Here is a 15,370-nt window from a genome sequence, read left to right as displayed (position 1 = left end):
GGAGAGGTGGCACAGGGCCCAGGCGCTTCGTCTGGCTATAGGTAGTGGAAGGGCCAGTGAGGACACTGTAGGCCCAGGCCAGAGAGGGCAGAGACAACGAATACGGAGAACTGCGAAGAGCTGGCTGTAAGAAGACGGTGACAATAGGTGGACCCCAGCATCTGCAGGGAATGTGAAGGGCTTAAGCCATCCTCTCTAAGGGTAATCGTAATCCCAAGGCTAGCAGATGACAGCAGTGGTCTTACCCTGGGCCAGCCTCTTCTGCGTGTCCTGTGACCACTATCCCCTCTGCCAATAAGTCTAGGTTACATCATGCTCCTCTGCAAACCCAAATGATCACCAAACAAGAACCTGTCTTCACTGGGATGATGACCAGTCACTCAGCCTAGGCTGCATCAGATTCACATGGGAAAGAGATGCTGAAGGTACGATGCAGTGTCTGAAGACCCCAAGACCCCCGAGAATGGGCAGCCCAACCAGCTTCCCCTTAGCTCCACCAGACTGCTCCAGGGCTTAGCCACACCCAAGGTGCAAAGCTTGGGTGGGGGAAGAGCAGGGGTCAGGTGCTAGGGACACAGCTATGAGTGGAAGATGGACACTCATGCACACACAGGTAGACGTATAGGCACGCACAAAGTCACACATAGATAAACACACACGTACACACACACAGTCACACACAGACATGGACACCCCCCATTAAATACTCCCTGCCTCTGATGCTGTATGCAGGATCCCAATGCACTTTTCAGTTTCTTTTCCTTCTGTAAAAATCACCGCAATCCACCTTGAATTCACATTGCTTCTTAATCTGGTACCAATATGGGCTGCAATTGCTAACATGCTTTCTAAATTACTCCCTTATTCACTACAAAGCAGAACACACAGAGCGGAGGCCAACAGCAAGTCTCTGCCCCCAAGGAGACCTCAAACCCACAAGTTTGTGCTGGCTTCATGATCATGGTGGTATCTGTGGATTTTCTAAAAGCCCGGAATCGAGAGCCTGGAAAAGGGAGACAAAATAGGTTCCTTTCCACAGAAGCTTCCAGGTAAGTCCCAGTCCTTGGGCACAGCAGGCCTCAAAAGTGCTCAAGAGACGAGCACAGGGGCTGGGGCTTGGCCCCCACTCCACCCTGCAGCGAGCTGGCTCTTTACACCACAGTGATGCTTGGGACTTGAGGAAAAACAAAGCCCACAACTATGCTGGCCTTCCTGACAAAGAGTCCCCGGACTGTACAAACAGTGAATGCCCTTGGCTGCTAATTGAAAGGCTGGAGGTTCAAGTCTAACTAGAGGTGTCTCAGAAGAAAGGGCTGCTGATCTACTTTCAGAAAACCAGCTACCAAAAACTCCATGGAACACAGTTCTACCCTGACATTCATGGGGAGTTATGAGGAGTGGGAACTGACTTGGTAGAAAGTAGGCTTTTTTTCTTCCAACAAGAAGGCCTGCAGAAGGCTCTTATGAACCAGCTCTGCCGCTGGGACAGATATCTCTTTCTTCATGGCATATGAGGTGATGCTGCAATTTATAACATGGTGTAGCCCAGTCAGCTCCTGGACCCTCCCCAGGCACACACAGCAGACCCAGCCTTGCCCCTATCTGACCCGGGGGCCCTTGTGCCTGGTCCAGCCTGGCATCTGGAGTCAATGCCTACAAACAAACCCTTCAGCACAGGAGGCTAAGGTGGTAACCACTGAAAGGTCCTGCCATTTGTAAACCACCCCCTAAGGCAGGCCTGCTTCACTCCCACAGGAGGACAACCGCACAAAAAGCCTAAAAATGAACCACCATAAACCTCTGTTGGAGGGTGAAGGCTCCGGGATAAAAAGGCAGCTACAGGATTTCTAGCCACTCCTCAGAAGAAAAAGTGGGTAATCTACCTCCAAAGAGATACCACCTTAGAAACCCAAGGAGTCATCGCTATGAGTCAGAAATGACTCGGCAGTGGGTTTTTTCTTTGGTTACAGCATTTCCAACAAGAGCTAAAAGATACTAGAAGCTGTTTGTTCCTTTTTTCTTCTTGAATAAAATAGCTCAAAATAGCAATCTTGGTTGCTGGCAGAGAATTTGTTTTTGATGGCTGTTTTCAGCATGACAAATAAAAAGCAACGAACAAACACAGTGCACTGCCGTGGAGTCGGATCTGACTCACAGCCACCCCTCCTTGGGTTTCCAAGGTGGCATCATAAGGGAAGTAGATTGCCCAACCTTCCTTCCCAGGAGTGGCTGGTGGCTAGCAGTCAAATGCCTTAGGCAAAATAGCCACTCCTCTCTTTCAGGGGCGACTGTGAGGGCAACACTGCCACCTGGTGACCCTTAATAAAAATTGCAGTAAAATGATGCAAAAAGCAAAGGACATGCAGCTAATGGTGACAGGCAGTTTTGTGAAGGCAGGCACAGGCAGCACCAAACTGAGCACCCCTCCAGCTTCACCAAGAAAAGTCCTGGAGAAAATGAAACTGAACCTAATAGCAGAAATAAGCATTTCCAGTCTGAGTGGGCACCCACAACAAGAATGAGGCCCGTAGGAACAAGAGCCTACGGACTCCCTGCATTGGGGAGCACTTTTCCCACCCTGAGCTGAGGGATACGTCCTCTGGGCCAGCTGCAGGAACTGAGGTGGCCACACCCTGTCTCTGGGAAAGAAGTAGGAGGCACTGGGGCAGTAAGTCTGGACAGTGTGGTGGCAGCAGCCAGTGTACTGGGTAGGCACAGCCCCACCGTGGCCAAAGTCTTCACCAGTGTTCCCTTTCTGCTCTGGAGGCACTTCATGGGTTGCAGTGAAAATGGGGGTGGGGAAACAGTAGGCAGTCCCCCCATCCTAGACCCAGGGTGCTCGTGCCTTGGATGGCAGAGCCCAGCCCATGGTCTGCTCTGACCTTGGAACAGAAGCAAGCCTCAAGGAGACAAGACTGGACTCCATGTACAATTTCAAAGAATAAAAAGAGAATTATTAAAATACCAAATACTGACTTTTTTCTCCAAAATTTTTAACCCTCAACCTTATTATCCAAAGAGAACCACTCATGATGTTGGGTATGTGATTTTCCATTTATATATATATATATTTAAAAAAAAAGGGAAGTGATTGATGTGTGTGTCCTATAACCTCCCCACCCTGAAAGCACTTGGACAGACTGTCTAGCAATGAAAGATTCAGAGGCTCCATCACAGCAACTGTGACAAAGGATGCCCTTTGCCAACCTGAGACAATCCTGTTTTGAAGAAAGGCCCTGACTACACACAACACTCTCCTCCTGCCAAAGACGAGTAACTGTGGGACGGGGTAAAACACACACACCTAAGACCAGCAGAACAAATCACTTGTTTACAACCCCTGGCTTTTCTACTTCATCCCAAGTTGAGACCGCTTTTCCAAAGCGACATGGTGCTTTAACAAAGCAAGTGGTAAAGACAAAGTTAGTCCCCACCTAGAGCCTCACCTGGAGCTTCCGTGCCATGGCCACCACCTCGTGGTCAGGAGGGTTGTACTTGTAGCAGTTGGAGAACATCAATCGGACGTCGGCACCGAATTCCTGAGCATCGCGGTACTCGCGAGCCTCCAGTTTAGACTGGGAAGATAGGACCAGGCCTGTTAGCCATGCAAGCCTGTCCCAGGGATGGCAGGACCAGTGAGGGCTGCCTGGGGGAGCAAACACGCTTCTCGGGTCACCCAAGTTCTCAGTGTCAGGTGGAAAAGGCCACACTCAAAAGCAAGCCTCAGGGCTGGGAACTGGTGCCCCCAAACCTACCCACTTCGTGTAGGAGGTACTGCCTAGGCCAGCACTGCAAAGTAGGGGTGTTAAGCCCATTCTGATCTGGGCAGACCCAAAACATGGCACTGGCCAAAGGAACCCACCCCATCTGCTGTGAATATGCACAGAAAATCTCAAACAGACAGCACTGAGTTCTCATCCTAGTCACCAGCTCTTTCCATGTGCCTGGTTATGAGGATGCAGTTACAGTGCCAGCCCTAGTTGTCATCTCTCAAAGAGGGGAGACCACAAGGGTCATCTCCCTGACACAGGGTGAGGGTGTGACCACCAGCTTCTGTTCTCCTGGAGTGTCCACTGCATGCAAGGTGCTGGGGTGCTAGGCCCGATCAGAGGGCTTGCTTTACTTTGCCATAACTCAAATTCCCTAGTGCATGCATGGCCTGGAAACAAAGCCCTACTCTCCCCAGCAGGGGGTGCTGGGCTCCTCCAGGCAGGTGGAGAAGCCCAGACAGCTCCTTGTTCAAGTTCCCATCCGCCCTGGCCAGGCCCCCTCCCAGCCTGGGGGAAGCCCCACCTTGATTGTGCTCATGTCCATGGGGTGCTTGATAATGTCACAGTAGTCATGCAGGCCCAGTGCCTCCACGTCCACAGGCTTGTAGAAGGGCCAGGCGTAGGCTGCATGCTTCTTGGCGAACATCTCCTTAAGGATGCCGCTACAGCACTTGAGCTGCTCCGAGACCTTGCTGCTCTTGTCAGGTGCCGGGTGCTGCTGCGAGTCGGGGACATCCTTCTTCGGGGGCTTCACGGGCCGCCCACTCTCTCGCCGTGGGCCCAGCTTAGTGGCCTTGGGCTCCGGTGGTAATGAGGGTGGCTCATGGATGGGGTCGATGGTGGTGGGGGTGGTGGTGTCTGCTTTCCTCTTTACCCCTTTCTTCGTCTGTGGAGAGCACAGGTGCCCCAGGGTCAGTGGGGCAGCAGTTGCAGAGCTGCACCTGGGGTGTCCCCCATCTCTGACTGAGATCCGGACTCCCTGGACACAGGTCCAAGGCTGAGAACAGGGGCCCTCTCCCTACACCCTGTTCTGCAGATGGGACAGGACCATCTGTGGCAGGGACAGCACAGCTGGCTACAGAAGCTGTGTCTGGAGCCACAGGCCTACAAAAGTCACTGTCTGCTGAGAGCTGGGGGCCTTAGGGTCCAGCTCTGCCGCTCAGCTTGCTGGGTACCCCAGAGGGTACTCAGATAGCAACCACAGACACTATGCTTTGTATCAGAAACAGGAGAAACTCTGGAGGTGGCACATGATGTGGCCTTGTGGCCAGACTTATTAACAGCCCCATAAGGTTTCCAAGGCTAAGGAAGCAAGACTGCCTTATCTTTATCCTAAGGAACAGCTGGTGGGTTCAAATTGCAAACCTTCCAGTCAGCAGCAGAATATCTCAACCACTGCACCACCAGAGCTCCTGTTAAACACAGTGGACTCCCCAAAACACCCACTCCCATTCAAAGCACCACAGGCTCCGTGCAGCCCAGGCTAAGTCCCCTTCCCCACCTGCACAGCAGGGGTGACACTCACCTTTACTGGCTGCGAGGTGGCTGCGATGATGGGAGGGTGGTTTTGCACAGGCTGGGGGGCCGGTGTGGGAGGGGGAGGGAGCTGGGGTGGCACCGGTGGGGGCACCTGCAGCGGCTGGGGCGGCACCACTGTCATGACTGGCGTCTGGACAATGAGGTCTGGGGTAACGGCAGGGAAGGTGTGGGGTGTGGCTTGCACAGACGGAGGGTTCTGCTGAGGAGTCTGGGTGTGTGGAGGCGTCAATGCTGGCGCCGTGTTTGGTACCGTGGAGACGCCAGGCTTTGCCGTCCCTGAGGATAGAGAAAGGGAAGGCAGTGAAGAGCTGTCTCCAGCCAATCTCACAAGGCCCACCCTGCACCAGCTGACCGCCAGAGACAGAGCCCTCAGCAGCTCTTGTGCTACACATCTGGCCTGACCCCTTGCCCCAAGAAGCAGGGCTTGCTCCATCTGCGACTCACACTTTGGGGTGTCCTGTCACAGTGCCTAGCTCGGGGCAGAGACCCTCTCAGCAAGCATGATGGCCTGATTGGTGCAGGGCACCAGCTGGGTGCTGGCACCTGGGCTGAGGCTGAGAGTGGAGGAAACGCTCCCAGGAGCTCCCAGCCAAGCTGTCCTCATTCCAGAAGCACCACCTGTGAGGTGCTTCTCAGCCTTGCTGAAGCTTCTGGAAGCTGGCAGGCCCCACCTGGGCCCCAGGAGAAACTGGGCAACTGGTGTCCTTGGTGACTGGTGCAAGAGGACTCCTCATAGCCAACAGGTGAGCCTGAGCATCAAACGGCCACTGGGCATACCCAGCCAGCTCCAACGCTGGACACTACTGTGCCCATGGCTATGCCATGCACACAGGGGACTAGAGACAGGCCTAAACAGATGGTTGCCATCGCCTGCACACTCGAGCACCCAGACGCCCAGTGTCCTGGAAAAGCAACCGCCCCTATGGCTCTCCCAGCCGAGAGAGAGAGAGAGACAGACAGACAGTGTTGCTGTTCCTTCTACTGGATTCACTGGGTCACCACTCCCACCACTGGGCACTGCTCCCAGAGACTAAGCAGAGGAACTGCCACATGGCCCGTGAGCTGACCATACCTCTGGTCTCAGGGAGGGGCCTCCTGCTAAAACAAAAGCCTTGGCTAGGTAGATGGGGTCAGTTTCTCAACATGCAAAACAGCCAAGGGCTGCCAAGTGAACTTGCTCCTTGGCCACCCCTTGATACTTGCCTAGCCATCTCACTTTCTAGCCTGCAACCCTGCCTCCTCCACCCTAGCTTCCCAACAGACTCTGAGCCCAGCACAGAGACGAGATGAAGAGAAAGACACTCTGGGATAGCAAACAAGCCACACCCTGGTCCTGTGTGCAGCCACCACCCCTCTGCCGTGTGGATCAGAAACCACAGAAGGCAGCTGCTCACAACTTGCCTGCACCAGAGCCATTTGATTTTCTGAGCTACTGCAGCCAGATGACCTGGGGAACCCCATGTCAAAAGCATCGAGTACGAGACAAACTTCTGAAGGGACAGCAGCAATGAAGAGGTGTGGGTCTGATGCAAGTGCATTCAGGTACCTCACCTCAAAGGAGTGGGCCCCAAACTGCCAGGATCGGCTGAGATACTGGCTACAATTACTTTTGGTCAGGTTAATGTCTTTTTCTGCAATGTAAAGGCAAAGACCATCTTTAGCACTGGTGGGATGAAGAATTCAAGTCACTTAAAAAGTACTTTGAAATAGGTCTGTGTCCTTTCTAAAGAACCTAAGTCCACCAACACTCCTTAAAAGCCAAAAACAAACAAAACACCCAGTTGATCTGAATCCTGGTGATGCCCTGTGTGTCAGAGTTAGAACCGCGCTCCACAGGGCTCTCAGTAGCTGGTTGGTCAAAGGGGATCATCAGGACTTTTTGTCAAGGAACCTCTGAATGGACTCAAACCTCCAATCTTTTGCTTAGCAGCCAAACGTGTTTACTATTCATACCATCCCAGGACTCCCCCTCTACAATGGAAAGGCCTTATCATATCTACTCAGGAGAGGTCCCATGGTCAGTGACTCTATGGGTAGCCCCCAACTAAACAAACCCCACTGTGTCCAAATATACCCTGGCAGTCTAGATACACTGTGGCCACATCACCAAACTTGGGACAGGAGCAAAAAGCCCCAAACCAAACCCACTACCATTGAGTCGATTTTGACTCATAGCAATCCTACAGGACAGAGTAGAACTGCCCCACAGGGTTTCCAAGGATGTAAATCTTTACAGAAGCAGACTGCCTCATCTTTCTCCCAGTGTCTGGTGGCTTCAAACCACCGACTTTCTGGTTGCCAGCCCAATGCTTCAACCACTGCACCACTAGAGCCCCTGAAAGGGGCAAAGGCCCAGGAGAAACACAGCTTATTTCCACACCCACCTGTTTCTTTCCTCCCACGGCCTCGTCCTTTCGCCTGGACGATCAGGATCTCAGTCTCTTCAGTGGGCAATTCATTGATTTTTTGCAAGAAGAGCTTCTCCAGAGCTTCGGCCATTAAGACAATGTCGTCTCCAGGCTGGATGGGGAAACATGGAGTTGAGTTGAACAACCCTCCTCACCTCTTCAGACCAAGTGAGAGCACATCACCTGGGCCAACCCTGCCCCAAAGCATCAGGCACTGTGTCTCCAGGAGGCCCTTTACTTTTTTTTCCCCCTACTGATTTATTTTTTATTTTTATTTATTTTATTTTCTTTGCAGTGTTCTCTCCCCTCGCCTCCCACCTCTGGTAACTAACAAAGAAAATTTCCTTCCATATATAAACGTTTCCTTGACTTTTTTCTTTAAATTGTGATTTGGGTTAAAGTTTGCAGAGCAAATTCACTTTCCATACAGCAGTTCACATACACTTTGTCTCATGACACTGACTACAATTTACCCCAAAGGAACAGCTCCCCTCCCACTTCCTTCCCACAGTTACCCTCTTCCCTGTGTCCCTCCCTCCATGCATTCCACCCCCTGAGCTGTCTCTCTGTCCTATTCTCCCAAGATTGTTCTCTCCAAGGAGTGTATCTACCTCAGGTAAATGTTCAACTCATATGCCTGTCTTTCATTTGGCTGGAAGCCACAGGGGTGGGTTCAATTCCAGACCTGAAGGGCAGCTAGGGGCCACAGTCTCAGTGGTTCCACCAGGCTCTATCAGACCAGGAAACCTGGTCGTTGCCAAACCACCTCCCCGCCCACCAAATGATTTTGAGTTTTATTGCACATCATTCTCCCTCTCTATCCAGGATCTCCCCTCCTCTGAGTGGCTGACAGTGGTAGCCAAGGACCATCTAGTTCTCCTGGTCTCATAGTCGTACAGGCTGAGGATCACATGGTGTACCAGTCTCTAGACTAATTGTTTTCTTGAATCTTGGTTTTCTTCATTCTTCTTTGCTCTGGATGAGGAGAGACCCATCATTGCATCTAGATGGCTGCTTGCAAGCTTTTAAGATCCCAGTCGCAACTCGCCAAAGTAGGAGGTGGAACAATGTTTTGTGTAGTATGTTATGCCAATTGAACTTGATGTCCCCTGCGACTATGGTCCCACGCCCACCAGTTCAACTACTTAATCCCTTTCGGCAGCTGGCTGTGACCAAGAAGTGACTACAACCTTATCCCTTGTCAGCTCTATTATCTACCTAGGAATTCTTACAGAACATACAAATACATTTATAGGACCATTGTCTGCCAACCCTATACATGGTCTTGGGAACACTCTCCACTTCATAGATATACCTAAGAGTTGAGCCCGTCCACCCATCTATCCACCTGTATACCCATGTTCGCCTTCACTGACAACCCAGTATTCAATGTGCAGAAGGGTTTATCTTTGTTGTCTGTACCTCCCCCATGTACCTCTCTCTGTCTTCCTCAATGCCACCATGTTGATCACTCACATTTGGTACACTGTCCTTCTCTTCACCAAAATCAATACCTATCTCTACCTATCTAACAGTGTTCCCTCCCCTCCCCTCCCACCCCTGGTAACCAACAAAGAAAATTTCCTTCCATAGATAAACTGTTCCTTGACTTTTACAATAATGGACTAATAGAATATTTGTCTTTCTGTGACTGACTTCTTTCACTCAGCATAATGTCCTCCAAGTTCATCCACGTTATGCGATGCTCTGCAGACTCTATGCTATTCTTCAGGATTGCACAGTATTTCGTTGTGTGTATGTACCAAAATTTTGTTATCCATTCCTCAGTTGATGGACACCTAGGTTGTTTCCCTCTTTTGGCTATTGTAAGTAGTGCTGTGATGAACATGGGTGTACTTATGTCTGTTCTTGTCATGGCTCTCACTTCTTTAGGATATATACCTAGTAATGGAATGGCTGGGTCAAATGGTATTTCTAATTCCAACTTTTGAAGGAATCGCCATACTGCTTTCCACAGTGGTTGTACCATTTTACAGTCCCACCAGCAGTGTATGAGAGTCCCAATCTCTCCACATCCTCACCAGCATTTGTTATTTTGTCTTGTTGAACTTTGCTACTAGTGCTGGGGCCAGATGGTATCTCACTGTTGTTTTGATTTGCATCTCTCTAATGGCTAATTATTGTGAGCATTTCTTCATGTCTGTTGGCTTCCTGAATATCCTCTTTGGTGAAGTGTCTATTCATGTCTTCTGCCCATTTTTAAATTGGATTATTTGTCTTTTTGTTATTCAGGTGTTGGAGTTTTCTATAAATTCTAGGGATAAGTCCCTTATCAGATATGTCATTGCCAAATATTTTTTCCCAATCTGTACGTTCTCTTTTGACTGTCTCGGAAGTCTTTGGAAGCACATAAAAATTTAATTTTTAGAAGGTCCCATTCATCTAGCTTCTCTTCTGCTGTTTGTGCATTTTGGGTTATGCTTGATAGACTATTTATGCCATATATTAGGGAGGAGGACCCTTTTCAATCTGAGCCCCTGAGGTGACAAAGGCTCCTCTCTTCCTATAGGTGCTGAGCCAGTCCTGCCCCCCACACCTCCCTCTCATCTTTTCTGTTCTGGCCAGTCTGAGAAACCATCCTAATGCCTCAAGCATATGGCAAGCTCAATGGTCTCCGGCAGGGACCTGGTGTGGTCTGACACTTTGAATCACTCTACAGGCCCCCATGCCACAGACAGCTCGCGAGGCCCCATAGCAGTGCACTGGATCTCCCCACACTGCCCACTATGCTGCCTCACCTGACACGCTGGAAGGGCCTGTGTCTATGTGAGCACTGCATGAGCTTTGTACAAGTAGAAGCATTTAGAAAACCCAGGAAGCTTTGAGAAACTCACCTCCCTATCTTTCCTGGCTATTCTGCCACAACACCAGCAGAGATCAAAAGCTAAGTTCTGTCTGGGGTCTGCCTCTAGACCCACTCTATTTGTGAGAGTTTTAATCTCGTCTGTGGTCTCACTGTGAACAAAGGACCTGCCTCATGGTACAGCTGGGCCATGGGATGTAGCTATGGGGCTGAGGGGTGACCTTCAGCTGTGTGTATAAGGTCGAGGGGACCTTGACTCCAAGGGTAGGAGCTCTGAGCAGCCATGCCAGGATATCTGTAAGACCGTGTCCCGTGAAGCCACTAACTGGCCCTGCAGCTCCTGTGAGCCACCTCTGCACAGCTACATCCTAGTAGGTCCCTCCTGACAGTTTATGTCACCTATGTGGTTGCAGTCCTCACACCTTCTCCACTAGGCATGTACAAGGTCCCTAATTCCCAGGGCACTGAAAGCCTGGGCTTCAAGTTAACCAGGGCAGCTTGGCCAGACAACCCCTCACCCCTGAAATAGGATACAAACACAGTCACAGGCACAACCATGGCCCAGTATCTCTGCCCACAAATGCCTCTTCCTGCAGACTTGACCCCACCCACTCCACACTCCTGCCCCACGCCTGCTTCTGCCCCTACCCGTTTTTGCCCTCCCCAAAAGCTCACCTTGTTGTAGATGTAACAGTTTGTAAACATTGTGTTGAAGTCCTGAATACATTCCTGAGCATTCCAGTAATAGTTGTTTTCCAAGCGCTTCTTTATCGTTCCCATGTCCATGGGTGTCTTGATGATTTTGTAGTAATCCTGGGGGATGGACAGAGCCATGTGCCTGGGTCCCCTCGGCCACACTAAGACTGAATCCCTACCCTATCCTGGGCCAGGGACTCTGAGGGGTCTTGGAGAGGACATGCTCACATTCTTAGCAGGAAAGGTGCAGGTTAATCAACTGCCCTATTTAGACCTTTACTGAGATTTACAGTTTTCCTATTTTTCTGGATTTTAAAATAAGCTTTCATTTTAAGAAAATAATGGGGAAAACATAAAGGCTTTTCAAAATCAGTGCTTAGGTGGCAAAACCACCCTTGGCAGGTCCTATTTAAAATTCCATGCATCTGTAAAATCCTACTCCTGTGGACCTATGGTTTGAACCCTCACTCATCCTCGCTTCCTATCTGAAGTGCCATGAGCCAGAACGCCAGAACCCTCTCCCCTAAAAGCAGATCCTCTGACCTTTTTTATTTGCATGCAGCCTATGTAAGGGTGACCAGTGTCCAAAGCAGGACTTTCTCCTGTGGCTGGAGTGACAGTGAGAAGATGGCCAAAGATGAGATTGGCCATCTCACACCCTGTGCTGGGAGCTGAGTGTGATGGGGGAAAGAGTCACGAGAACGTGGGCACACATCCAGGGAGACCTGAACTGGGGCCCAAGAGGGTGGGGAGAAGACACAGGGGGGGTGTCAGGATCTGAGGGAGTGAGGGCTAGGCAACACCGGGAAGCCACATCTGGCTCTGTGTGTCTGATAAGGGGCTGGCTCCCCAGGTTGGCCAACACCCCTGCCAAATGAGGGAGATGCAGTTTCATGGAGGTCAGATCACGCGGGAACATGGATTAGTGAGGTAAGCCATGCAACATGGGGTCCCTAAAATCTTCTACTCCATAAAAAACTCAACAAGCCACAGAGGGGACGCAGCCACGTAGCCTGAAAAAGGAAACATGATTGACTAGAGGGGGAAGACATGCAAAGGGCATCCATTACCAACCCTGAAGGCGCAAGAAGTCTGCATGGCAAAGCCCTTGACAACAGGGCACCTCCATGCTGTTGAACAGTGACCAATCAGTGCCACAGGAGGATGCAGGACAGCCCTCCAGGCAGCCCCCAACCCTTGGGACACCAGGCAGACGCAGTGGCCAAATCTCGGACCTGACCCTGTAAGGGCTAAACACAAGGAGCTCTGAGCGGGTGTGGACCTAGCCCTTGAAACCAGGATCTGAACTATCTCCACAAGTTTTTTGTAACCCTAAACCTGTTCTAAAATCTAAGTTTGTTTAGAAAGAATCCTATGAAGACTTTAGCAATGAGCACAGAAGTGCCTGTGTTTCCAGATGAGGCTCTGGAGTGCCAGGTGGCCAGGGGCCTGCACACAGAGGGTGGCAGGTCCCCAAGTCAGTGCAGCCAGCCTTACTCAGACCCACCAAGAACCAGGTTTTCCAAGGTGACCTGACTGCCCAGCTACTGTGGGCAGGCTCCAGCACCAGGTCCAGGTGGAGACCCGGAAAAGAGAGGTAAGCACAAGAAAAGTGAACATAGTCTGTGGGTACAAACGAGTTACTGTGGCTCCCAGGAGAGAAGCACAGCTGGGAAGGGACGTTCACCAGACCTGCCTTGTTACACCACCCTCAAGATAGGAAGTCCAAGTGAGAACACAGACTTCACTCTATCACCAGAAGTCTTAGAAGATGGTGAGGTGCTGAATGGTGTCTTTCAGATTAAAGTGGCTCAAGGGCAGCTGGACTATGCAAGGGATAGAGCAGGAGAGGGAACGTGGGCGGGAGTCTTTGGTTGGGGAGGGGACTGACCAAAGGGCCTTTTCTCAAGGAAAAGTCAATCAGGGATGGAGGCCAAACACTGGTCAAGGCCTGGAAGGTGGCAGAAAACAGATGAAGGCGGCACACATTTTGGCGGCCCTTAACAACATCTTGTAGGGGAGCAGCCCTGGGAACTAGGCTGTACTGAACAGCCCCTGGTCCAGCCCCACCCCCAGCTCACTGCCAGATCAGAGCTGATGCCAGATGGGCCCCACTGCCGAATGGACCAGCCTCCCCTTCCTCCCTCTGGGGACGCTTTTAGGGGTGGACAGCAAGTCACATGGATAGGGTGTTGTGTGTGTGTATGTTTACACTCTCTGCCCCAAGAAGGGGGGGTCCTGACTCCTGCTTCTATTTCACAACACTGATCTTGAACCCCAAAACCACTTCCCCTCAGGCCGCCCACCCTGCACAAGCCAGCATCTGGCTGGAGCTGGCCTCTTAACCACCTGTCCCTGACCTCTTGGGGTCTCTGGGCCCCACTTCCCCTTTTCTCCCCTCCTTGTTCCTGCCTGCCCTGCCGCTCTGCCCCTTTGGAGCCACACATCCTTTACCTTCTGTTAGATACACCAGGGCAATCAGGTTTCTACTGTTATCCCCTAAGGTCTTCCTAAGGCCAACAATATCTCCTAATGGCCAACAGTCCAGTCAGGCCTACCCCCTGTAGCCTTTGAGGCTAAAACCTGGCTATGGGGATCATGAACCCCCCAAAGTCCTCTCCTCCAGCTTTTTTTCTCCCACTCATTACACTTGCTCTGGATGACCTCCCCACCTTGCCAACCAGCCTGCGGTGGCTGGCTCCTGGACGGGTGTCACAGACACAGGGGGCCCATGGGGCAGACATCCATACATGCCCTCATGGCCCCCTCAGCTCCAGCTCTGACCAAGGGCAACAACCACTGTATGCCTATTCCCCTGCCCTACTTTTAGAATGCCGAGGGGGCCGTATGGGGCCTGGTGAACAGCAGAGGACAAGGTTAGGGCAATTTCTCAAGGAAGGAAGAAAATGAAAGCATTTATCCTGTCTGCTCCCTGGGGTTCAGCTGGAGATACAAGTTGTGCTTCCAGAACTACCTGTTGGGATGGAGGTAAATGGAAAACTCTTGATTAAGGGAGAGGAGAGGAGTGCCTATGAGATGGAAGTACTTGGCAGCATCTGTCTGGCTGTGCCTGAGGAGGATGGGGCCAGGGCTCCCAAGGGCTCTGACTCCAGCCTACCATGCAACCAGATGGCAATCTCTGAGTGTTCCTTTGCCCCCTTGTTTCAACAGCCACAGAGTTAGTCTTGTATTCTTGTATCTGAGGAGTCAGTTATGGTTCCTCACTTCAATTCACTGGGGTGCTGGGCTTTCCTGCGAACCCCCTACCCTGTCTCTATAGGTGCCTTCTTTGGCAGGGACACAGGAGGCCTGCCCCCACTACTCACAGGGAGGTTGAGCTTGACGGCGTCCACGGGCTGCTGGAAAGGCCACGCGAACTGGTGTCTCCATAGTGTCTTGAGCACCACTTTGAGCAGGTATTGCAGCTGGTTGGTCTGCCTCTTGGGCTTGTTGGGGTTGGAGGTCTCAGGGGGCGGGGGATTGGCGCTGGCTGCAGCGGCTGGCTGGGGCTGGGCCTGGGCCTGCGGCGTGGACATCTGGGTAGTTTCTAGTCCATCCCCCATCACGGGCAGATTCCTCAATCTCGTCCCAGGGCCGCTCTCCGCCGACATGCTACCGATCCCATCACATTCTCCACCAGGCACTCTGTAGGGGAGAAAAGACCCTATGAGAGCAGGTGGCACAGGTGCAGCACCTCATGGCCCCACCAAACCATAGCCATCATATGCTGGGGACAGAGTGAGCCCCACTGTGCTTTAGGCAGTCACTGCCCAGGTCTGTGGGAGCCACTTCCTTCCTCCTAAGGGCTTCCTACTACCCACTCAGCCTTGTCACCCAACACAGAAGGTTCACATCCACATGGTGAAGAACATAGCTGCAGGCATTATGGAGTCCATGAGGCACGAGGAACATGGAGCCCTGGATCACAAACTGCACCCTATTCTCCCACCTACAAGTGCTGGGGATGCTGCCTGTGTATGTAAGAGGTACCCTAATGTTACGATTCTTGCTTGCATTTGTGGGTCTGGACCACAGAGCCACCAATGACCACTGGCTGGGTCAGGCATGGAGAGCAGAGTGCCGGGTGGCAGCTGAGCCAGCCACCTCCGATGCTTTGTGGGTTTGGAGGGCAT

General features: G+C 51.7%; 1 protein-coding gene across 1 annotated transcript in view; it reads right to left on the bottom strand.

Annotated features, from left to right (window-relative positions):
- Positions 1-14,848, bottom strand: part of BRD4 (bromodomain containing 4) — a 32,271-nt gene extending 17,423 nt beyond the window's left edge. The window contains exons 1-6 of the mRNA XM_007957680.2: positions 14,564-14,848; positions 11,217-11,354; positions 7,694-7,829; positions 5,296-5,585; positions 4,294-4,656; positions 3,447-3,575 (exon numbers count right to left, since the gene is read on the bottom strand). Of these exons, the coding sequence (XP_007955871.1) occupies positions 3,447-3,575; positions 4,294-4,656; positions 5,296-5,585; positions 7,694-7,829; positions 11,217-11,354; positions 14,564-14,848 (1,341 nt within the window). The remainder of the gene's footprint in view (positions 1-3,446; positions 3,576-4,293; positions 4,657-5,295; positions 5,586-7,693; positions 7,830-11,216; positions 11,355-14,563) is intronic.
- Positions 14,849-15,370: the final 522 nt, after the last annotated feature.

This window comes from Orycteropus afer, unplaced genomic scaffold (genome assembly GCF_000298275.1).
Source record: "Orycteropus afer afer isolate SDZICR_OR568_19922 unplaced genomic scaffold, OryAfe1.0 scaffold00772, whole genome shotgun sequence".
Classification (NCBI taxonomy): domain Eukaryota; kingdom Metazoa; phylum Chordata; class Mammalia; order Tubulidentata; family Orycteropodidae; genus Orycteropus; species Orycteropus afer.
The sequence above is the reverse complement of the archived record's forward strand: the minus strand, read 5'-3'. Positions and strand labels throughout refer to the sequence as shown.